The 25,739-nt window shown below is 43.5% G+C and overlaps 1 protein-coding gene across 4 annotated transcripts in view; it reads right to left on the bottom strand.

Moving 5' to 3' along the window:
- Foxp1 (forkhead box P1) overlaps positions 1-25,739 on the bottom strand; it is a 171,722-nt gene that overhangs the window by 86,055 nt on the left and 59,928 nt on the right. For 2 of the 4 annotated variants that reach the window (XM_028773061.1, XM_028773063.1), the window contains exons 3-4: positions 5,985-6,122; positions 4,879-4,968 (exon numbers count right to left, since the gene is read on the bottom strand). In XM_028773061.1, coding sequence (XP_028628894.1) covers positions 4,879-4,968; positions 5,985-6,104 — 210 coding nt within the window. In that variant the 5' untranslated portion in view covers positions 6,105-6,122. Of the gene's footprint in view, positions 1-4,878; positions 4,969-5,984; positions 6,123-18,034; positions 18,060-25,739 lie in introns of those variants that run through there. The other 2 variants (XM_028773059.1, XM_028773062.1) reach the window with 2 other exon arrangements.

The following is a 25,739-nucleotide window of genomic DNA, read 5'->3' on the forward strand; positions in this document are numbered from 1 at the left end:
CTGACATAAATAAATGAGAAAAAATCAGACCTTTGAAGAAGAAAAACTTCATCTAATATTGTTAATTAGCCATGACAAACGATGAAATAACATTGTAAATCTTTCAGAGAAACAGCCACTAGATTTTAATTACGCACATTCATAATTTAGCAAACAACATCATACTCCACCATGAGTGTTTAATGTGAACAGGCGCTCGGAGATTTAGATTCTGAAGTTGGCTTGAGTTTCAACCTCAGGTTGTCCCATGTCCCCTGCCTGCTTTGTTCTTGGCAAGGAGGGGCTTTATGATGTGATAAATATCTCTGTTGACTGCACCATGACAGGAGGAAAACTTTTGTTGTGTAAAACATCAATACATCATTCCTGTGTTTAGCAGGCTTTGCCCCAGCCAAAAAAAATTAATGTAGATTTCCTCAGTAATTATCTGAGTGATAGAAAGATAATACGGTGCAGGAATACAATAAATAGAAGGAAATTATCTAATATCCTTAATCTGCTAGGAATCATATCGAGGTGGAGGTCTTGGCTACATTATGGCTAACAACTAGAAAGAAAAAAATTAACCCTTTCCAAACTGAATTCCCCCCACAAACACACACACACACACACACACACACACACACACACACGCACACAATCTTTAAAGAATCACACAAGAGCTCTTCATTCTGAATATTATTCCAAAGGTCAGTGATCTCTTGGCAATGAGATGATGACCCAGTGTTTTGAGAGCCTGCCTGCTCTGGTTAATAACAATACTTTACAAACAACTGCATTCATTTAACCTAACACATGACCTTGATCTGATATGACCATAAAATGGTGTGTGCACCAAGACCTTCTGATGCAAAGTTCAAAGGAAGAGAAAAATGGTGGTTTCCTTTTGGCCTCTGTGTAGTTTATTTTACAGGGGAAAAAAAAAAGGAAAAAAAAGCCATCATCCTCATATTAGCAACCAATTTCAGACTTACCACCATGCCACTGAGAAAGTTAATTGAGTTTCACTCCAAAAAAAAAAAACAAATTCTATACCACTGACAACAAAAATTTAAATAAATTTAAATGAAAAGCTAGTGCTTTCATTTTAAGAACAGCATGCAGAAAATGATCCAATTGCTCTCACCCCTTCCCAAGTTACCACGTTAATGTGAAACCCAGTGATAGTTATATTCGTGTCAAAAGGATTTTTTCACTTCTTCAACAGATATTAACTCATGACATTAAAGAAGGGGGACACTGACACAGCCAAAGACTGGAGAATTAGCCACTGTTAAGGTCAACTATAAAGCAGGGATGGAGGCTGGGGAGGGTGCTTCCTGTCTTACTGTAAGTGCGTGTTTAAAAACTGTGTATTTATATAAAACGACTGATGCTGTTTTCTGTTGTCTGTGGCCATCCCTAGGAAAGTGCCCATGAAAGCTGTCCGCATTTGAAAAGCCAGGATATAAAAGTATACAAGGCCCATTGTCCAAAGAAGAATTTAAAAGCAACACTGGTTGCCAAACTGTGCTCCCCACCCAGTTACCAAACACAGGATACGAGTCCGTTTGTTTACCTCTCACAGTTGAATGCATACAAAAAAGGTCTCTGCACAGTCCCGACAGGTCAGCAGTCAGTGTTAAAATGCTCAAATGCTCTGATAAACCTTTCGTTTCAGGTCCCCTCCCTAGAGCTGCAGTCAAAGGTCTGTTTTCCTTTCTTTGGCTACTCCCTACTGCCTAACATAAACTGTCATAACTGCCCAGGACAAATGGCCCTTTTAAAACAATCAGCTCTGCCACCTCATCACACAGGATGGCACCCCCCCCACACACACACACCCGGCTTGATTCTAAAATGAATTCTGCCATCTACTTTCCCAACCGCCCTGAGTGCAGGATCCAGGAGCTGTCCCTTCCATAGCGCACAGGGTATACCTCAGACACCACCACCAAACACCTATCTCCAAAGGAGCACCTTGGTTCTGGTTCAGTGTGACATCGAACTTCCCAAGGAGGTATCATATACAACTTTAAAAAAAAAATGACTATAAATGTATTGTGCTCTGGCTGTGGGGCCAGACATAACCAAAAGAGGGGGGAAGACAGCAGAGGAGGCACCTGACTGTAGAAAACGATGAGCCACTAATGACAGCTCCTTCGGTAAAGGAATAAGACACTTGCTTCATCTGCAGATGTCTGTGTTCAAACCTTGTCAAAATGATCACCACCAGGCCACACCACACAGCTGCCACCAAGTGACTCTAACACTACAGCACAGAAAGACCATCAGCTGCTGATGACTTTGGGACAGGAGCCCTTGACATCTCAGAGAAGCAGGATCTCCCAACTACTAGTGTAAACAGTCCGAGGCACCGTGAACACACAGTGAAACCCAAGGACACTACTCTGACTCCACTTGTCTGCCTTCCTCTAGGTATGTTAAGGTCACATATCTCCTAGGTCACCAAACCATGGGCCACAGCAAGCCCAGCATCCTCGAGATGGAAAAAAAAAAAAGGCCACTACAATGCTCTTTGCCTGGGGACACATGCTAGGTCAGCCATCACTCTCTGCTCAAGCTCGGTGTTTGTTTCCCCTTCCTGACAATAGCACGTTGGGAACTCTTCTGCTGGGGAACTTCCCCTGCTCCATGTCTTTCTGGAGCCCTCAGAGCTCGTCTGAACTTTCATGTCTTCCCAGCACGCGGATATGCTTTCCAAACTCTGCCTACGAGACCAAATAAGAGGTTAATCATCAGTGGCGATGGGAAGGAAGAACGCAGCCCCTGGTAACTGATAAGAGTGGCCTGGCAGCCCTTTTTAGTGTGTCTTCAAATGGAGAGTTAAAGATCTTTAAAAAACTAAATTTTGATGCCTTTGAAAAGCAAGAAGCACAAAATAACAACAGGGGGTTATTGCCTGCAAGCCACAGGGGAGAAACTCCATAATTCTTCTTCTCCCTTTTGAAGGCTGTGAGAAATCTGATTCAAAAAAGCAACAGCAGACGGGGAAACCTCTTGAGGCTGTAACCATTTCCTGTGATCATGCATAATGTGCTTCAAAAGTGGGTTTTTACCGATTCTGTTGATCAATTGCACCTCCTTCTTAGCCCTTCTTTTTTCTGCTGTGTTTACATCTGATGTGACTCAGTGACAAGCACTGTCTGAGACTGTGAAACAGGCCTGTCATGTTGATTTATGGGCGCATCAAACCCCAACTTGTCCAAACTGAAGCTCGCAGTTCATTAATTAGAGAGTTGTGACTTTGAAGTCAGCTTTCAGACTGTGGTTTTTAACATTTGGCTTAATTTATATGCTCTTGAATGTGGATCTCTAAGGGAAAAAACTGAAATTCCCTCCTTGTCTTTGAACTTCTTTTGACCGCACAATAATCATTTCTTTGTCCAGAGTGATGCCTGCAATCCCAGAGTCATTAAGGCGCATTGAACTGCCACTGATGAGTAAGCCCGGCTGAATTAGAAAAACAGCCAGGAAAACAAAGCTGAGAGCCTTCTGCGGGGTGATATCTCACAATTACATGCCTTCCCTCCCCGTGCCATTTCCATTTTAATTACTGTTAGTCCTTTAGATTTACATTTTAGACACTTTTTAATCTGCTCCCTTTTTTATTAGAGCAGCGCCCAGTAGCGAGCCACGGTCCTTAAGGTTGTGTCAGCATTTTCATTAATATGCCTCCTCCCCTTTACCCCAAAACTGCCCCTGCTCCGCAGGGGGTTTACAAGCAGCCTGCTAAACAGGACTCCCGGGTGGGGAAACTTGGCAGAGCATAGAAAGCATACCCAATTTGTGTAAAGGGAGGAGCCGGCATGGGGAGAGAAACCTGGGTGACTCCCATGTGTAAAACCAGCATCCATCCTCCTGTGAGGGACAGAGATGGGGAGGCAGTCACCTGGCAAGACTCCCTCCACTGAGCAAAAGTGGCTGTGCAGGGCTGCCAGAGAAGCCAAGAAAAGAGGGCAGGATGCAATCCACGGAATTACACGTTGGTTGTGTTGTTGCAAAGGGAAGATACTTAGGCCAAAGCTTTGGACCACTATGAAAATGTGGAAAGCTGGGAGGATATCCTAATACCTAGGTACAGTGGCACTCACAGGCTGGCAGAAGTGACAGCACCCTCAGACTAATGGTGACATACAGAAAGTGAGGTGGGAACCCCTGGGAAGGTGCCATGGTGTATGGGTCTACAAGGGTTACCTGCATGGGCAGAGCAGCCAAATGCAATAAATTATAAACACTACAACAAACTGGTACATAGAAGCAAGTACAGCGTGAGGGCTGTGGGGTTTGCTGCTGTAGTTTACTTTTGTTTGGCTCAGCTACGTACAGACGAGTCCCCTAACTTTAACTCATGCAAATGCATTAGGCAATTAGGACACGCTCACCATGCAAGAGGTTAAGTGAAGATAGCGATGTTTAATCATGTTCTAAATGCCTTGTTTGCTTGTCTAATCTCACAAGAAGGTAGCTGGCCAATGGAGAAGGCCATTGCCACCTGCCCAAACGCTTGAGTTCTTAAGGCAAACAAACAAACCGACCAATCAAGTATTAAATGCTGAAAAACATTAAGTGTGCATCCGTTTTCAACTTTGTCCCTCCCCAGCCCAGCTGTATGTTGGTCCTCAATTGTATCAAAGGAGCCCAGAACATTGCTCAGGGTGATGCTGTCCCTACAGCGGGGTACACTGTAGTGGCTAATCTAAAGTAAGGAATCGAGAAATCTTAGCACCAACAGGACAATAACTCTCGGTCTGAAAGCCGAGAACCGATAGAGTCAGCTGAGTTGGGCAATTATTTAAAAGATGAATGACAGTTTAATAGCCACTAGATAGTCCCCCGAGATCTGTGGTTTGAAAGTAAACTATGCACCACCCGTACCTCTTTCGGCTGTTTTCCAGCATGTTGCTGTTGGAGAAGTTGAAGCTGCAACTGTTCCTGTTGTTTTTTATAAAATTCTTGAAGCTGCTGCTACAGGAGAGAGAGGAGGGGACGGTAAGTAACGGAAGACCGCGACCCCACTGTCCCTCTCCACGCCACGCACCAACTGTGATATGAAAAACAGCATCCTTTTATCTGGAATGGCCTGACCTTTTACTTTGAAACCCGACAATAAATTCCACGCGCACTGACTATTCTTGGCATTAAGGTCTGAGAAGTAATCTCAAAAATGAACTGATGAAAAACATACCATTTTCTACACAAATTAATTAAAATAAAGCAAGGGGGTGACCTTTGATTGTACAACAAAGCTGAGATGCCCTTGCAGGGTCTGGTCAGTCTCTAGCTCAGGCTTTCTAAATTATGGGAGGCGGGGCAAGGAGGGTCCCACACTTGGATTCTTCAACAGTGTTGGGAACGTCCGTCCTCCAAGTCCTATCTTCCACGGTATACGGTAGTCAATTCTTTCCCTGGAGCATCTATCTGTTGGGTTTAGGTTGTTCCTTAAGTCTGAGTCTCATGTCCCCAAGGCACAAGGAGAGCCACACGTTTATCTGAGTATCTGCCTTGAAATTAATGAACTCCAAAATGCTTCTTTCCATGTCTAAGGAAAAAAAAAATCTTTAAAGGTAAACTTTGGGGTTGAGCTAGGGACTTCAAGAGCTGTCTCCACGAACTTGCTTCCAACCTGCACCTCATGCTGCTTCGGCTCATGCCATTTAGAAGCCTCTTGGCTTACCAAATAAAAGACTGAAAAGCCCTCTAAGCCTGAAAGATCTTTTTCTACTAAGACCTATTACAGCCCTAAGCTCAGTCCATGGGGCAGTCTCGAGAACGGAGCCCTGGACATGTGGCACCATTCTAGTCCTTCAGGGGCGCGGACAGCACACTTATCACCCAGGAACCAGGTGGAGTTCTGTCCCTCTTGGCCTGGCATGTTCATTCTTCAACAGGGAAAGCAACTGGATGGGTGGAGGGTAACTGGGAACTGAGTTGTGGGGGGGGGGGTCTGGGTTTTGCAGGGTGGGCAGGAGGGAGACAATTACCTGTTGAAGCATGAGGGCCTGCTGCTGCTGGAGGAGAACCTGGAGCTGCTGGGGGCTCAGCACTTGCTGCTGGAGGATCTGCTGCATTTGTTGAGGAGTGATAACCTGAGGTGTCATCATAGCCACTGACACGGGAACCTAGAACATTAATGAAGTGTCAGTAGGAAGTGAGGAAGCCACATACCCACAGCCTTACAGGTTCAGCATTCTTCAAGAACTGACCTATTTCCCATGAATGCATGGCAAAGAGACACAAGCACAGATCCTATGCAAGCCTTTGTGCAGTTATCATTATCAACTCTAGTGATGTTGTTGCCAGGTATCCAACTCAGAGCATCGCAGATGCTGGGAGAGTCAAGAAATGTAAAAGAAAACCACAGAGCCAGGATGGGTTCTGGCCAACCTTACAAGCAGAGCAGGAAGCACACCTTGAGAAATGTTACCAGGATTAGGGACAGATCCATCCTGGTTCTCATTAACATAAGCTCTCTAGTCAAAATGAGCAGTTAAGAAGTTCACCCACACTTCATTTTTTTGTTTTAGGGAGGACATTAAGGAGAACAAGAAACTCTAGTCACAGCTAGCATGACCCACTTCACTTGTGGACAGTGATTTTCAGGACCATCAAGGATGCTTAGCTCTGCTGGTGGCAGAACCTTGGACACACCTTCTGAACTTAATCCACAGACCCTTCCTGGGATGCCTTTTACCCTTCCTTATTCACCGAGCATACAGATGTCTCAATTCTTTCCTATTACGTGTGATACCAGTAAAAGCCGCTTTCCATGACATTTCAGTGACAAACAGCTACAGTGATGAACTTGATAGCATTTCGTATTTGCAACTGTTAACACGTTTCTGCACGGGCATCTTTGCAAGGAACCTGCACACTGTATCTGAAAGGATGATGTCTTGTTCAGATAAAACACTGACATTAAAATGACAGGCTGTCTTGGCCAAGGTTACACAAATTGTATTCAAGCGGATACCTAATGACAACGCCACGGATGCTGCAAGCTTTCTAGAATGTAATTTAGCTATTCAAAATAATCACTGCGCTTGTGTTTAATTTTCAGACTACATGAGAACCATTTTGTCAGTCCCTGTACTCCAAAAGATACTTCAGGAAAAATACCCCCCCCATAAAAAGATAAGAAAAAAAATCACATACAATAAAAGAAAGACAAGATCGGAGTGTCTCCTAAGAGTAATATTTAAGCATCTTACTTTTCTTTGGTTTTTAAGCCAATATACCAGCAAGAAACTAGAAGCTGTAAAGGATACATATTGTTAAAAAGGGTCTGCTGTCATCTCGTGTACTACAATAAAAGGTAATAGCATGTTTTGCACTTTGCCTGTGTGACATTTTTTTTTTAATCCTGCAGACAATAGCTGATCAAAAGATAAAAGATTTCAAAAAAAAATCTTTTGGGGGAACAGTAAGCAAAAGAGAGAAACGGAGTGTTAATTTTATGTAACATAATGTCTTAATGTGCAGTTTATCTTGACTTCTTCACATGACTTGCCCTGTCATTTGCATAGCGAGCTCTCATTCCTAATTTCACACTCATTATGCACTGATGTCCCGATTTCTCAGCATCACTAATTTTGATGAACTAAAAATGGTTCCTGAAGGTCAGACTCACATACAGTGAGCCTTCTCCTCTGTTGTGGTAGTGTGTTGTGTGTTGCGGGGAATCTGGGGGAGGTTCATGTGCAAGTTTCACATGTTTAGAAAACACGAACTAGAACACTTCGAAAATGTCATTAACCTAACTCGGGGAGGTCATCCATGAATTCTTCCTATTGCAGTGGTCTTTTAAGTGTAGATGTAGTTACACTGTAATTTAAAACAGATGGGCATGTCTGAATATTTTTATATGCAAAAAGGGACAGATGTATATGAATGGATAAATTATCCTTTTAAAAAGATAATTCGCAGCATGAAATATCACCAATGATTGGAACACTGAACTTGCATACAGTCTAGGGCAAACGCCAAGAAGACATTATGAAAACATCTAACCATCTATACATTAATTCCAATTAGTCGACTTTGTCTTCATCCAGAAGAAACTTTCTGAATTTTTAAATGTGCACTGGGTGCCAACTGCTATCTTCAGAGCTCCTGAAGGCAACATATCACAAAAGAAGTTTACTATTCCTTGAGAGTCTCATTGCCACACAAGAGGCTCGCTGAAGCAAACAAAGGAGCCATGTTTAGGATTTCTTTTTCTCTATGCATTTCTTGGATGACGCACAACACAAATACTCGTGAGCCAAGCATCTAATGGCGATGGACAGAAAAACAGGAACAGGGTGGTGTAAAATCTGAACTAGTGCTGAACACAAACCTAACAGAACCATGGCAGAAAAACAGTACAGAAACAGTCACCTCCTCATCATTTTTAAGAGATCTGAAACTCCTGTGTTAGAAAGTGGCACAGGTAAGTTCAGGGGAGGGGGTAATGGACACACTACAGGGGCTACATAGATGCATGAATATCAAATCTCTTCCAGCTAGATAAAGAGTGTATTCTACAGTATATACATTACCTTTTAATAAAGGTGATTTAAACTATTGTAGGTAATGTGTTCTTTTTACTGGGTATTTTTTATCATATATTTTTAAAGCCTTTTATTTTTAAGGATGGTAAAAAATATTATGTGCCTTTTTAAACAAGAAACACCATGGCCCCTTGACTGTCAATAAGAAAGGGTGACCAAGGAACGGCTGACAGGTGCGGGTAATTTTTAAATCCTCACAGAGAGCCAATGGTTTCCAGCTCCTTTTCCCACAGTTACTTCTTCATTGTTGGCAGTCGAGCTGCAGAACAGTAGAATGAACTTGACTCTCCCCTGCTTGTTCCCTTTGGACACTTTGATGGAGGGTCTGATGAGTAATAAAACGCTTCAAGCAGCAGGCGCAGCCCAGCCAGGGACAGGCACAAGAAGCCTGAGTAACCCTTCCTCCAAGTGGAGCGGTTTCTGAGTAATCAGAAGTGGGCCATTATATCCTGATAGCTTGAACTTGGCTTTTACCATCTGAAACCACAGTTTCACACCAGTAAGCTCCCAGCTACCAAAGTGGGCAAGGGAGCTTCCTTTACAAATGCAGAACAGATTTTGGTTGCCCCCCACTCCCACCTCCTTCAAGTTTCTGCTCCAACATATATTAGGACAAGAGGCTGTAGCAAGGTTTCAGAAAAGTATCTGAATGGAAAAGAAACAAGAGAAAGAGAGGAAAAAATGGAGCACAGTTTAAGGTTTTAACAACTTGAGAATTATGGCCTATATATACAGTCCCTAATTCCCAGTGTCCAGCTTTCTCATGTACCCAGTGCCTACTCATACTAGGAATCAAAGGGCATGCAGTACCAGCGAGGGGCTATTACAGCCTACACTTTATTACCCATTACTACTGCGGTCATTAACGGCAAGAGTGATCGTCGCAACCCTCACCTATTGATCACTGTAACTGCTATCATTTAATCCTGTGTTGAATGTCTGGAAAGCGGCTAAAGGCACACGAGAGACAGAGGGGGGGAGGGGGAGGAAGAGAGGAAGAGGGGGAGAGGGAGAGGGAGAGAGGGAGGGAGGGAGGGAGGGAGGGAGGGAGGGAGGGAGAGAGAGAGAGAGAGAGAGAGAGAGAGAGAGAGAGAGAGATTTTGATTGATTTAGCATCGAGAAATATGGCCAAAGCTTAGAAATTACACTTTGATTCATTAAATCTAGCCAGTGGTTTAAATCAATAGTATTTAAAACAGTCATGTGAGGTATTAACTACAGCTGTCTAATATTTATAGGACCCTCACTGAAAGTGTTCCACAAAAACTAAACTTTGCTCCCTTCCCCCAACTCCCTGACACCCACCTCACCCTCCTGGAGTTAAAAGTCATTTCGGATGCTTCATATAGTTACAAGGGCTTGTGCCTTATCTGGGAGTTGAAGCTAATACTGGATTTTTTTTCCTCAGAAGACAATTTAAATATAAGGCAAAGAAAAAAAAAATATCTCTGTACTGTGTTAACCATTTGAGTGTTCAGACATGAGTCTGCTGTGTGGAGCTGTATGAACTCACAGTGATTCACAGGAGGCAGTTTATGAAGACCTAGCATGATTCCGTCTAGCTGCCTTTGGGGATCAGAAACTCGAATAAAACTTCTGGCAGACATTTAAAGCATTGGAGAAACTGACCTTAAATACACATGTGCACCCACAGTTAACACTCTTTATTTGAGCTTCCAGGGAATAGCATGCATATTTTTTTTTAAAGTAAAACCAGCACAGGCTATAATGCTGACTGATAGCAATGGGGTGTGGTTCTTCCCAGGTGCACATGAACCTGCCTGAATGGCAGAAATACAGCTGTGCTTGGCCATCTGAACGTGGCTAGTACGGGCCTGCTGCTACTTAATACCAGCAACTAGGGAAGCATCTTGAGCACCAGTCATTGCTGGTAAAGGCTCATGCACTGCTGGCACAGATCTTCTCCTCCTCAAAAAGAACTGTCTATGGTTGGAACGCTCGAAGACTATTAAACAATGCCCTCTGCTTTCTGTTTTCTCTTACTTACAAGTGGGGGAAGGTAGGCAATGGTGAAGAGGGGTGTTGAAATTTCAAAAGCAAACAAACAAACAATAAAAAAAAACCCACCCTCATAGAAACAATACTTGGTTCTAATCTAGGAGACAATTGAAGGAATTGGGTGGGAGGCAAGATGACACAATATAAATACTGAAAATAACATGTTATCACTTCTTTCTCTCCCTTTCCTTTACACTGAAGTTAACTACAAGTAAACACTGCCCAGCATAAACACACATAGACTTTGTACGCTCACATCCTCTCCTAATTACTGTGTGTACAAATCAGATAACAGAGATGGTAAAAATGAAACACTGTTTTCATTAACTGTCTACCACAGTAATTCCATTAAATTATTTTCAAAGTATTATTTGGGAACTATTTTCCAACCTCTGATCATGAGCCACAGGGATGGCCCCAGAAATACACTTGCTTTCCATACTTCGAGCAGTGTTTGGGTGGCAACCGATGCGGTTAGGCAATGTCACCCAGTCAGCCACATAACGAGAGCAAAACAAATTAAATTAGAATGCTCTAGAATGTCAAAACAAAAGCAAACAAAGAAAATGGCTCTATTTTAAGGAAAAAAAAGGAATTATGCCCAATTTTCTAGGATCATAAGAAAGCTAGCTTGTATGTGTACCAGAAACCACCTGGGAAAATATAGGCCAGTTTCCAGAATTAATAGCTAATATATACAATTGATCAGCAGACACCAAAGGGCAGTGAACTTCTATTCTCCGTGTCACAAAAAAAAAAAAAAAAAACCAACGAAAAACCCCAAACTCAGATCAAGTACTGTGCAAGGTCTGTATCACAAAATGGGGGGAAATGTATTTCTGACATAATATTTCTGTCTTTTTTTTTTTTAAAGAAAAAACGCATGGTATTCATGTGGAAAGTATAATTCTCTTTCATTGTGGAATGCTGCTCTTTGTATAACTCTTTTAGACTTAGCTATTTTGCCATAATGCTATACAAAGCATTAAGGCAGGTAATGGTTATTATATTAATGCAAAATCATCTAAGTACTCACTCATCAGCCTAACTGTTCTCTCAGCAACAATACAACCACCTATTAAAATTTTAGCAAAAAAAAAAAGAGGCCTCTTTAAAATGCAATTAGCATTTCATTTTTTATCATTTTGTTTATTACATTCTATCAAAGAGAGGCCATCTTCTTTTGACAAAGAATTGTTAAGGCTGATACTTGCCTGTCAGTCAGGAGTTATTTCAGGTTAGCAACCCCAAGAAGCCATGTCTTGCAGAGCTGAGCTCTTTTTGTCTTTACATTAAAAAACAAATGGTAAAATTCATATTTGTCTACAGCACAGGGAGTGGCTGGAGGCTGCCCTGTGCTTCTCTACGGATTCTCAGGCAGGCAAGGTTATGTCACTAAGTGCCAGCTTAACTGTTTAAGCTCTAATAAATATCAGCTTCATCTGCATAAAAATGTAAAGTTTACATAAATTAAATCGCTTCTCCCATTAGCAATTGTGACATACAGGAGACAATGGGAGCTCCACATGGAAAGGCATCACTTGTTAGGAACTAATCTCGTCAACCTCAAAACTACTACCATTATTTATTGTTGTTGTTGTTGTTATTACTATTATTATTATATAAATAGAGAAAAATGCTTTGCCTTTCCTTCCTCAATCTCCTTTTCCCGTAGGTGGGCTGGAAAACTCTTTAGAGTGAGTAAAATATGCTGACATTTCATATTAACAAAAACAACAAAATCATTTTTAAGGGCTGAGAACGGGAGGTGTGGATGACTAGTCCAGAAAGTTCCTTAGGAAACATTTGGCCTACCAATCTTTTAACTCTTGAAGAGACAGGGAAGAGACTTTAGCTAAGTAAGTTCTCTTGAACTAAAACATTACAAACAGTGAAAGAGATAGCAACCACATCAACCCTATTGAGAAATGTGAACCATTAAAGCAAGCAAGAAAAAAATCTGTAGTTTTAAATCAAGGGTTACTGTTACATGGGGAAAAATTAAATGCTTACCTTCCCCCTAAAAAAAGACTTTTTTTTTCAAAACTAACAATTAAATTGATTATTCTCCTTACTTCAAGGATATTAGCCCCCCAAAAATGTGAGAGAGATTAAGTAAAAATAAATATTTATAAATAAATAAATAAATAAATAGGCAGGCCCATTACTCCAAAGTTGAATATGGATTTGCCAAAGCACTCCCACTCTGCTTTTACCTTTTCAAGAATTACTTATGCAGTTTTTCACGCATAACTCCAACACCTTCACCTGATACATCACAGTTAAGCCAAGGGGTGCAAATGAGATTCTAATGAGGAAAAACATCAGTTGCTTCTTTGACAATTTCTCCATTCATTGACTTATTTCCAATAAAGACAAAAGCCCAACCAAAATCTCCCAACACGTGAAGGGTCAACATACAATTAAAAAAAAAAAAAAGCCTTGTAGAATCAGCTTAAATGAGGGACCCATGAGGACCTGCCTCATGAGGTGGTGTGACAATTAGAACAACTGAGCAAAAGCTATCTTCAGGGACAAAAAGGAAAAAAAAAAAGAAGAAGAAAAGAAAAGAAAAAAGTAAAAGAAAGAAATTAAGCTGCCACAACTGTAACAGGTTAGATGAAAAAAAAAATCAAATTTTAATGTATTCTCCCCTGTGTCATCTTGTTTTGTCAAGACATCAAATAGAATTGGGAAGTACAAAATAACAAGCCCCTGAGAAATCACAGAGGCTGACCTTTTTGATGTTGTTGATTTACCTTGTTCTCGGTTATTTGAACAATGATGTTTCAGATTTGAGGGCAAGATAAAGCTTAAGAATTAAAACATGGTGCCGAGGTACTCTCCACAGCTGTAAGAAGCTCACCGGCACATTTAGCCTACACTGCCATTGATTAGTTGCTTTAACCCGATGTGAACATGAGGCCTAATGCATGAGCTTGATAATTCTTTTTTCACTCTAAATTAATTTTCTCCCCCAAAAACTGCCAGGTTGGAGGAAAGACTTGGAAAAGGGTCTCCCTTCTTATCACCTCAAAGGAGAGGCCCAGGTTAGCTTTGCCCAGTAACCCAAGGCCTCATGATGTACAGAGAGATATTCAATGGAGGGCCTGAGTTTTCCGTGTTACATTGGGGGGGGGGGTGGCATTGAATGCAAAAGACAGGCACTCTGAAATGACTCAAAACACTTTTCAAGGAATAACCATGCTGTTCCCACCAAAAAAAAAACAAAACTCACACCAAACAACAGTTTTAGCTTAGAGGGTCAAGACTTTCCACAAATATACCACTGCAGGTAAGCATTAAGTTATAGACTTCTTGCCTGGAATCTAACCCTAAAGTATAGCTGGACATCTCAACAGCAACACAAATGCAAGCCTTCTATGAAATCTTATGACAATGACCCATGCAGAATGATTTCTATATATAAGTAGCTTCTACCAAGGCATATACTGAAACAAAAAGATGCAAGCAGATAGAAACATCTGTTTTAAAGACAGTAAAGGCAAATATAGGCAGCAAGCAATAGATATTATAAAGACCAAGACAGTTAACAAGGCTGTTTGATGATTGTAACTCCTTGTTACTGAGTGCAGAGCTTAACATGCAACACACAGAGAGACACAATGTATGCCTTTAGTCACTCTAACCTTTTCTGGTCAACTGTTGCTACGGTTTTTCCTTGAGTGTAAATCACAAGGAACTACCTCAAGGGGCTTCTCACTAATCGCTGTTTCCCCGGTTACTCAGAGTGTCGTTTGAAAGTTCCCCTTAGTGATGTTCGTCCACAACGAAACCACATAATAAAATGAATTTCTCTAAGCTTCCTTTTTTTGCCAATACAAACTGTCCTCAAATTTTTAGTATGAGCTGAGACTCTGGCCACCACATTCCCTCCTTATCGTCACAGAGACACAGTAATTCAAACGCCACCCCCGCCACATTAGCCACGACAAAGCTGGACTTTGATTGCTTTTAATTCATCTAGATTTTAATTTCCCTGTCTCTTGCCATTGTGTGGAGGCTGGCTGAAAAGTTGCAGAACTGGTCAGTGTCATAAAGGAGTTTATCTTTCAAGTGACAGATCCTGACAATGTGCAAATGGAAGGCTGCAAGGGAAAGGGTTTGTTTTTAAGGTACGTTTAACTGCAAACAACAAAAAAAATTTTTTTCCCAAATCAACTATTCCTATCATAAGCTTTCTGATGACTTACAGTTTACCAACTGAGCAACGTCACGCAACGCTGCATGCCTTTGGATGCACTGCTTTAGCCGCTGAGATTTAATTAAGATCACAGCCTCTAAAATCCCTGTCAAATGAAAATTCACAGAAGACAATACTCTATATAGCTTCATGTACAATGTTGCCACTCCATCCCTGAAAAAATATGAGTTAATCCACGTTTCTATGGCTGCAGACAAAAAGTTCACTAATTTTATTTTCTTTTGACACTTGGGTTGTTTTCTATTGTTTGCCATAAGATCACTCCCTTCTAGGGAGTTAAGGGGGGAGAAAACAAAACAAAACAAACAAACAAAAAAAAAAAGGTGAAACATGCTACAGAAAATGCCGTTGACATTCTTATCCGACATTATCATAGCTAAGCTATGATGTCATCAATTTTCATATAAGCAACCCAAACTCAAAAGTTTCATCTGATGAGATGTGTTTATTAAAAGCACAACACAAAAGCCTACCTTCTGTCCATTACTTGGATTAACTCACTGACAGGCCGTGTTTCCTATTCCTTTAAATGGTCAACTTTCTGTTAGATCAGCTGCAGGCAGACTTGGGGAGGAAAGGTAGTTCTTCAGGCAAATTGAAAAATAGAAAGTCCACTCCTCGCATTCTGTAAGGAGTCCTTAAGATTGGAAAACAAGTGTCTTTGATACATTTTTATTTCTTCTACACTAGAATTGACCTGTGCTGATTTATCTTAAAGAAGGGGAGGGGGAAACTGGCTGAGTGATGTTTAGCATAGTCAAATACATTTGAATTTGCATCGTATTGATATTTGGTTGCTTATGTCATGTCTTCAAAATGACAGGTGCTTGCAGTTTCACTCTTGACGGCTACTACACAAATAACTGTCTTGCCTGAAAGGGCTAATGCAGTACTAATGAACAATAAATCAACTTTGATTATCAAGTGTCAGCCCACAGAGTTCTATCACATCCCAGTGATACTGGCAGCTAGTGTCTGGGCAGGCAGTCTGTATTTCGGTTTCATTTTTACACACTTTTCATTTAAATGTGTCAGGCAGCTACAGAGAACCACATAAAATAGAGGCTTTCCTCTTCCCCACACCCCCAGTCTGCAAAATTGCTCATCTTGATTTGCTTTGCTGAGTGATGAATCTGAAATATCCAAGATATCCTGTTATTCTCATAAGCAGCAATAACAGCAACACACATCAAGCCCTGAAGTGGAATCTCAAGCTGACTATGTTCGAGGATTCTGACACTAACAGGCGATTTTATAACACTTTACCACATTTGCCTCCTTTGACTGAACATATAGATCTTCATGGAAAGTATCTTACAAACAAACAAAACAAAGCAAAAAGGACCACCTCAGAATTAAAGAAGTCACTTGCATCTTTAACTGGAAAAAAAAAATGAAATCGTCTTTTTACCCTAACTTCCTAATGATAAAACACATGTAAGCTTTTTTTTTCCTTAGGCAGATTAGTCACTGATAGTATGATTCACGTTTCCTGTTATCAGCCTTATTTTTCCCCCAAATGTGTCACTTTCAGAATGTTGGAATCTATGGAAATGAGGTGATTTGCATTTTTAAATGGGCTTGATTAGAACATTTGGTCTGTGTGGACAAGCATAAAACAATTATCAGACATTTTAGTTGTAACCGGAAGGCCTTGAAGGAGTTAACCCCAGGGAGGAAGACACTACATGTGCTGTGCTCTCAAACTACCCTCCTCTTCCTAAAGGTTCTCCGGCTTCCCATCCCATTCTTGGAAGGGAAAAAAAAAAGTCCCGTTTGCACTGACCATCTCGGTTCTGACAGTTGAGTAAGCTACACTCAGGGCCAGTTCAGATGAGAGTTCATAGTGACAAGCCTTCGGGCTCCTGCCCTTTCAAACCCCAAACCTTGCTGACTACTTTATGAACGTGGCCAAGTAAAGCCACAGTGGCTGCGGATCTCCAACCTGCCGGAGTGCATGGCACAGCCTGTCTATCTGCCTGCTGAAGTGCAGGGCTCTCTCTTTCCTTTCCCTTCCTCCTTACCGTGGGTGCGAACTCCTTGAATATCAACAGCTAAGCTGCAAAGGCGCCTGGACAGACAGAAACAAACTACCAGAAGCAAAAGAAACCGCCACACTGGTTCCACTAAGACTGAAGGTTTCTCTTCTATTTTACACGCTCTAGGAGTGATATGAATCACATACCTCAAATGGATGCCCCCTACCACACACACACCAGTAGTGTGGAGGGATGGCACAGAGGAATAGCCAAAAGGGCTTTACCAAAGTGGCTGTGTGAAGGCCACACCAGCGGAAAATGAAACGCCAACATCGGGGAAAGATGCAGAGGGAAAGAGAGAAATACACGCAGGACTTCCTCCAACTCCCAACTCCACTTCACCCAGGAACAGTTTTTAAAAAGAGACAAGAGATCGTAACAGAGAGCGAGGGAGATCTGTGTCCAGGACCCACAGGCCTGGCTTCCCACCCTCCTGTTCCTCTTCGCTTCTACTTCCAGAGCGCAACTCCACTCCAAGTTGATCAACAGCGCCCGGGCTGGTGCTGCCGAGCCTGATAGTCAAGTTGAAGGCTGCGGGGCGCCCCAGCCTTCCCTGCTGAGGTCCCCGGAACCCCGGGAAGCTGGCAGTGCATAGCCCGGGATGATGGGATGGGTTGGGGAAGAGGAGGAGGAGGACGAGGACGAGGAGGAGGAAGCGAAGCGGGCAAAGACGGAGGAGGACCGGGACCAACCTGACACTCTCCATGTAGCCGCCAGGCGCGCGCAGCCGGCTCGGGGCGCCCGCGCGGGGCCGGGCTGGGTCCGGCGGCCTCGGTGCAGGCGGACTGCACGCGCAAGGGGCGCTCGGGCTCGCGGGCTGCCGCGCCGCGCCGCGCCCACCCGCCCCGCCTTGCTCCACCAATCACAACCCGCCTCTAAACACCCCGCGCCGCCGCTGCGCCCCACACAATGGGCTCCGCCCGCGCCCCGCGCCCCGGCCCCCTCCGCGCGCGGCAGGTGAAACCGACGCTCGGCCCCGCCGCCCGCCTTTTGTCTCCCCAGCAACTCCTCTTTAATTGCTGTTAACCCGGTGACCCCTCTTGGTCTGACGTCTGGGCCGGAGCCGGGCACCGCGCCGGGGCGCGCATCTCCTCTCCCCCAACCCCCTTCTCTCTGCGCCCTGGGCCCTGCTGCCCAGCCGGCTTTGGGGAAAGGGCTTGTTTGTTTCCTCTTCGAAACTGACAAAGAGTTGTGCTAACCTTCGGGGACGCGGAGCAGGAGGGCTCCCCATGCGCCCTCAGCCAAGCAAGCCTACAGCCCTAACTGCTCCGAGCTACCGAACCGGCCCAAGGGTAGGCTTGCGGGGCGCCTGACTGTGCCTTTCCTCGAAAACCCGCCTCGGTGAAGAACTTTCACTTCACGTCGGTGGTGGGGCCCAGCCTTCATCTCCCTGCCACCCTTGCGGATCCAGAGGCCACCTCAAAGTGTGTCTGTTCACGCAGGGAAGGAACCCCACATGGGGCTCCAAATAATTCACCACGCAACGTGCCTCCTCGCTACTTCCCCTTTAGAACGACAGCTGCCACACGTTTGCTAAGAAATAATTCTTGAAATTCCTTTCTTATTTATGCAACATCAGCCACAACAAAAGCGCCTCTCAACAGGCACTTTGAGATGACCTCGGTTAGAAACACTCGGTTAGATGCTGAGAGCAAGAGCGAAGGCCAGTTTTTTTTTTTTTTCCTTCTTCTTCTTTTAAAGTTACCAACAATGCTAAACTTTGTTGGCTCAAGTGTCAGGATTTAAGTGGCAGGTTAGCCTACAAGGTATCAACGGCTTCAGAAATCACCTCTCAATTCTATTTCCAAACTTAGAGGAAAACTTTCTGGTTTGTGTATTGATTAAAACAAAACCAATCCACATATTTTTATTTTCTTGAAAATAACCAGGAAACAGACTGATGAAATCAATGATTATCCATTTCTCCACATGAACCATAAAAAAAAGCAACAAAGTATAACCCAGTACATTCCAAGACTTATAGTTGAAAGTTCTTTTCAATTTGAGATGCATTAAATGTAGGTTGCTGCAAACCAGAAAATATACCGACATATTTCTAATCAAGAAATCGTCTGGACTTCAGTGAGGTCAGCAAGAGACAGACATCCCCCACCCCACCCCAGGAATCTGGCTGGAAAATGCAAGAGCACCCCATGACTTCCCCATCCATTCAGGTGTTAAGTGGGTTCAACCCACACCTTGCTCCAACCTGAAGTGTTTTGTGTCAGATAACAAACTTATTAATGGTCTTTGTTTTGTCCAGGTCACATAAATGTCACCCCACCCTTTCATGAATATTCAATAAAGAACCAGGGGTGGCTTTGAGAATGGGGGTTCTAGAAGGGCCTTGAATCTGCCAGAACACCCTAACCCCTCCATCAGTAGAACTCTTTTGAGTTTTAAAAAAACAGGGTGTTTCTTTCCAGAAAGGCAGGCAGAAGCCCCAAAGTAGGAAATGAAAATAGAGGAAGTTTTCCCCAAACCAACACCCCTCACAAAGTAGAAACAACCATTTTGAAACACACAGTGATTTAAAAAAAATTAAATTAATTTGAGAGTTTATGAGTGTGAACAAAGCTGAGGTGGTGAGCTTGAAATAAACGCTGAGTTTCCTCCAGCCTGAGATCTGCAGGAGGCACCCATAAAACTCATGCATGCTTTGACAAGTAGGGCTTCCTCCACAAAGGTCAGTGTTTATCAGTTAATAGTCTCCAGGAGCTTCAAAACAAACAAGAAACAAACAGGCAAACAACAACATTACAGACGCTCAAGACCCAGCTGTGGAGGCTGGCCTGACACAAAATAATTAAAGACTGATGCAATGCTCATGGTAAGGCAAGAGCTAAATGGCACAGTGGTGGCTGGGAGCACCAAGGACTGCAGAGCAGGAGGGAGTCCCAGGAGGGCTGGGAAGGCCCCTGAGGGAGGCTGTGTGTAAAGGGCTGATGGTTTGGATATGAGGATACTAGACCAGCCAGAGGGAAATGACTTAGAAAACAGCCCAGAGGCCGGCCACCTGGAGCCCAGTTCGCCCTCTCCTAACAGATAGATGGCGCAGTGACTCGGAGGCTAGTACTGGGGAAGGAATCACACCACCAGTGAGAAACCTGTGTTTCCTTGTAGGAGCCTGGGACAATATGAGCTAATTTGGGGAATCCTAGAGTGGCCTCATAAGGATTTTGGCCCTGAGACTGGCATTCGGGGAGAGTTGCTATATTCTATGCCTTGAGAAAAATAGAAAAATATTAAACCTTCCATTAACAGAGAAGTCATAGTTACTGCCATTGTTAATTACCTCCAACATGAGGTTGTTTTGGAAAGCTGGGGCAAAGAGACTAAGACAAAAAAGAAAAAAAAAAAGGAGGAAGAAAAATAATTAGGATTATTGTGGGGGCGTTAGCTTGAGTTACTCAGCCCCAGGGGCTGACGCACTTGTAACTTCAATGGAAACTGCCATCCCATTTTTCAGAGGAAGAAACTGAGTTTTAGTAATACAAACTGGGAGCCAAGCTTGGAGTTCAATGTGTCTGTAATACCAGTACTTGGGAGGTAGAGTCAAGAGTTCACGGTTATTCTCAACTACATAACAAGTTCCAGGCCAGCCTGGGCTCCATGACAATTTGTCTCAAAACAGAAAAACAAAAACAAATAAACAAAAACCCAGAAAGGCAGAGTGGTTTTGTTTCCCTGTGAGTCAAGCATGCCTCATGCCTCAACTCTGTAAGGCAAAGCAGACACTGGATAATCGAAAAGGGTGGAGTGTGGGGGCAGGGAGTGGGGGTGGGGGGTTGATTACACAAACCGGATACCCGAGGTAGGGGTGGGAGTGGCTCATGTTTAAGGAAGAGTGAAGGAAACAATAAATACTGTACTTAAAAATATTTTTGATGCCCACATCCTAACACCCACAACAGACACAGTCTTGTTCAAACACCACATATTAAGAAACCTGTCAGTTCCTAAATGAGTCCATTGTGCAGCTGGCTGTGCACTTAAGAACAGATTACTATGATCCCATACCAAACTCTAACCACCAAATAATACACCTGGGACTTGAGTTGGCTATTCTGTTTGGTTTTGCAGAGCCTCAGCCTTGATCACAGAAGAAAGTGAAAGGTTTTACTGCCTATTCTGAGCGGGGACTGGAGACAAGACGCATTAGAGGAAGAGGCAGAAGGAGCACCTCCTCATGACATTATTCGACATGTTGATGAATGGTGCCAAGGCAGCGAGGTAGAGACGGTCACAGGGCCCTGGCCCATGTGCTTCTCAGCATCTGCTTGCCCAGAGCTGCTTGCATACAGCTAAAGAAAGGACACTGTGATGGATCCAAAAGCGAACTGTGTCTGAGAGGCCAAAATCTAATGCAAGTTCACGGTCTTCTTCCAAACAATGCTTGCATCAACAACCCCCACCCTTTCCAACTAATTTAGTAGAGTAGCCAAAATACAATGACAGAATTAAAAAAAAAAATCTATCAAGTGATTCTTTTACTGAAGCCGAGGACTAGAGATTTTAGGTCCTTCTCCACCCAGCCCCATGTCTGATGGATTGCTTCTTCAGAAGAAACTTCCCTACAGAATTCCTCCAAAGACCAGCAGTGGGGCCAGCCAATTAGAGTAACTAAATTGCAACAGCCATGGCCCTTTCCAGAGATTTGGACATCTGTCTCTAAGGAACCCCATTTCCATCTTGATTTAAGCAGTGCTTTTACTTAAAAATATAAATTAATACATCATCCATCTGCAGGGAGCTAGAGCAGGGAGCTGCCTATCGATACTGTTTGTGTCGCTGTTACGTCTACGTTGACAGTGAAACTAATTATGTTGTTTTTCATCCGTGCCTCTTAGTTTGGCCAAGGGAAAAGTCTCTGTTGCACTGGAGGTTAAATTTCTCTTTACAACAGTCTCCAAATCACCATTCACATCTTCCCTGCTTGCAACACTTAATAATGCCAGAATCATGGAGTAATTTATATATATGTACACAGCATGCCATGTCAACATTCAGGGGACTTATAATGGGTCCATGAGCTACAGAAAACATTTTCCAAAATAAATTTAGAAAGTTTAAAAATTCTTCACTGAGACACTGTCTTAAAAGAAAAAGAGAAAACAAACAAACAAACAACCCCACTCTTGATGAAAAAATGTGAAGGCACTCCTCAAACACCAAGGTAAACAAAATCATCCAAAGAAAACAGCCACAAACTCTCCGAGCCCTGCTTCTAATTGACTAATAAATTATCCTCTCTTGTTTATGATAAAACTATAATCCCTTTGGTCTGATATGATGTGAAATTTACTAGTGCGTGGCTTCTGCCATGGGATTCTAACAATTACATGGATGTGTGTAAAATTCTCAAAATCGTACGTGTTTTAGGGCAGAAGAAAATACCCCCATGGGTGTTATCCTTCACATCAGGGGGAAAAGTCAGGTCTATCAGCACCAACCATCATGCCCCTCCCCAGAGTGTCAGCACCTACAGCTCATCCACATGTTAACCCTGGGCAGGAAGCTTAACAAGAAGAGGGCACTGAAGAGGAATGAAAAGATGGCTCTTGGGGGAACTAACATTTTTTTTTTTAATTTTTCTTTAACGTTTAATTATGTAGAAACTCGCTGACATCAGATGAAGCCACTGAGCACCTTTAGTGGAGCCAGCCTTTCAGGAGGCCTGTGGTGTGAGTGTGCCACAGGCAGTCGGAGAGGCAGGGGAGGCATGTCCTATCTTGCCCTGGGAACAAAGCTCAGGGATCCTCCTCCTATATGCCACGCCACCCTCCTCTGACCCTGGGTTGACACACCCTTGTGTCAAAACCTTCTTTACGTCTGCCCTCTGCTGGTAAGCCTGCCAGGATTAGGAAATTCCATCTATCTCAATTTATTTCGAAGACAACTTTTAAAAGCCAGGCAGAGAGATGTGTAAGGATCTGTTAACTGAAATACATAGAGTAGGAGGCTGAAGCAAAGCGGAGGGGGTGCACAGGGGCACTAACAACGAAGTGTGCTCCTTGAAATGGACAAACCTACTACATCCGTCTATTCTACTGCCTGCTGGCTCATGGCTCGTGGCTCAGCAGTGCAGACTTTATACCTTAGCTTGCATAGGAGAGCAACCTGCATGGCTGCTGGGCATCCTGCCTTTTCTTGCTTACTCTCCAGGGAAAACATGTCAGCTCATTTTCAATAAAACACCTTCTTAGCAGTAATGGGCCACTGTTCCCATTTCAATAGTCCCTGAGGTTTCATGATCTAGTATATTTAGCTGAGTCAAGTTCAAGTTTTCTTCTGGCATTCGGAAGATCCATAAAAGGAGGAGGGCCCGCTTTTGCCTGTCTGTAAGTGAAAAACAGCGGCTTAACTTTTGAATCAGTAGCTACAGAGATGTTCCCCCAAACAAAGGGATGCTACTGTTCCTCAGGCCCCATTCAGCTACCCAGCACTTGCAGGCCAGCCTGGAGGCTGCAGGAGGGCTCTTGCTTTTAGATGGTGAATTTCCACAGTGGTGTGCTGAGGTTTAACAGTGCAACCTCTGCCAGTGTCAATGGGAAGCGCGAGACTTGTACAAATCCCTGCATAGCATTTCAAAACTGTATCTCGGGGATGGGAAGATGAAGCTTAGCAGTTGCAACCTCAAAAGCATTCAGAATTCGTACTTCTGACAGCGCTTTAGATGCCGAGTAAATGCTCTTAGAAAGGACACCCAATCCGGCCGACAATAAATCTTACACCAGGGAAGCCCACACATGGCCGCGGAATCCCCTCCAAAGATAATTGCCTTCCACACGGCGTGGCAAAGAAACCACTATATGGAAAGCATTTTCTGCAGCCCAGAAGCTCCTGACAGCTCGCTTTTCTTAATAGTCAGCGATCACACACACAGACACTTAACACCCTACCTTTAAGAGTGGCCTAACAAAGTGCAAGAGTGTGTCTGTTTTAGAGAGAAAACTTAGAAGCCCTGCTCTGGGAGTGGGGGAAGGAAGCAGAGGCTGAAGAGAAGAGGATTCCTGCAGAAACAGGAACATGGGAAGGGAATCTGAGGGGTACATCCTCATAGACAATCTTGGATTCCTCAAGCCAGTCTTTGAAGGCTCATGAAGTTTCCTGACAGTTCTAAGTGCTGGGGACCACATCCAACAGGCACAGAAAGAGGCAGGCAGAGCTGTTAGAATCCAAAGTGGCCTCAGGTAGTCTGGATCCTATTCCTGACATGGTCATGAATGAATATTGTGGCTTTGGGTAAGTCATCTCCATTCTTAGGGCCTATATATTTCTCCCAGACAAAGAGAAAGGTGGATAGAACAACGACCTAGCTGAATTAATCCATGGCTATTACCTGCTTATAGCTACATTCCTATAAAACAACTGGAAGATGGTTTAAAAGATAGAAAGAGAGGTGGAGAGATGGTTCAGGGGCTAAGAATACTTGCTGCTCTGGCAGAGAACCTAGGTTTAGTTCCCAGCACCAATGTAATTACTCAAAATCATGTGCGACTCCAGCTCCATGGGATCTGATGCCCTCTTCTGGCTACCTTGGGTACCTACATGGTGTACATTCACACATGCAAACACAAACACACACACACACACACCCCTCGTTAAAGAAGAAAGATACGCGATGCTAGGGGTAATGATGCATACTTGTAATCCCGGCACTGGGATAGAAAGTAAGTAGTTCAGAGCCATCCTTAACACATAGTGAATTTAAAGCTAGCCCGGCAGTATGGACCTTGTCTCAAAACACAACAAACAACAACAGCTAAAGGTAGTTTAACAATCGTTAGCAAATCACCAGAAAGGCAGAGAAGAAGAACCACAAGAACACTGTGTTGGAAACTTTCCACAGCCTTGACTGGGATTCTGATCTGGAGAAAAACCCCTGTTGTCTGAGTGTGGTGGTGCACACCAGCAACCCCATGAACAGGGAGGCGGAGGCAGGTAGGGCATGAGTTTGAGGCAAGCCTGGGTAAGCAACAAGCCCTGGTCACAAACACAACAAAACACAAACAGAAAAGGTGAAGGGGTAAGAGGGTGGCAGACACAGGGGAGGGACCTTATGAAATACCAGCAAGGAATAAGTTACAGTCATACACATTCTCCATGACACGGCTGATTCTGCATAGATGAGGTCTCAGATGCAGACATGAGATACCCTAATTTCCGAATACAATTGTGATCTTTGACCATGCAACTTTCCCCCTCTCTCCCTTAACCACCTTGCTTGGTTTGTGTCAATTGCCCGAAGCCTCCTCCCACCAGAATCATTTCTGAATTTCATCTGCCTCTGTGTCATCCTGGAAATAGGTGAAAAGATAGTCTCATACTTTGAGTACAGGTTGGAGATGACAGGGTGGAAGCCTCACCTAAGGCTGGACTGCAGGGGAAATTCAGGAGGTGGATCACTGAGATGGTAGGTCCCTGTTGAGTCAAACATCTCTAGAGAAAATGCACACAGAAAAAGTATGTAGCCCTGCCTGCAGGCTGATTATGTATTCTTTGTATTATTCCAAATGGCATTTCATTCTTCATGAGGAAAAGGAGCAGATGAAGCAGGAAGCTTTCAGGTCATATAGAACTTCCCTCTTTTCAAACAAATAAGACATTGTGTCTGAACAAAGGAGGGATGTCTAATTGATCTTAATTAAATCCACTGATGTCCAATTTTTGAGATGGGTCAGGGCACATCTATGTAATGTCACAACCTAACAAGCAGGACCTCTGGGATTGGAGGGCACTGTGGTTAACTGCTTGCTTACACCCTCCATCATCAGCCAGCGTGTACTGCTGTCAGTCAGCATCCACCGGCCTCTACCCTCTGACTTTAGTGTCTTGCTCTTACTACCTCTCTACCTCACACAAGCCTGACCTCTTGGTGGACTGGGGCTCAAAGTCCAACCT

The sequence above is a fragment of the Grammomys surdaster genome, unplaced genomic scaffold (assembly GCF_004785775.1).
Source record: "Grammomys surdaster isolate TR1022 unplaced genomic scaffold, NIH_TR_1.0 220, whole genome shotgun sequence".
NCBI classification, from domain to species: Eukaryota; Metazoa; Chordata; class Mammalia; order Rodentia; family Muridae; genus Grammomys; species Grammomys surdaster.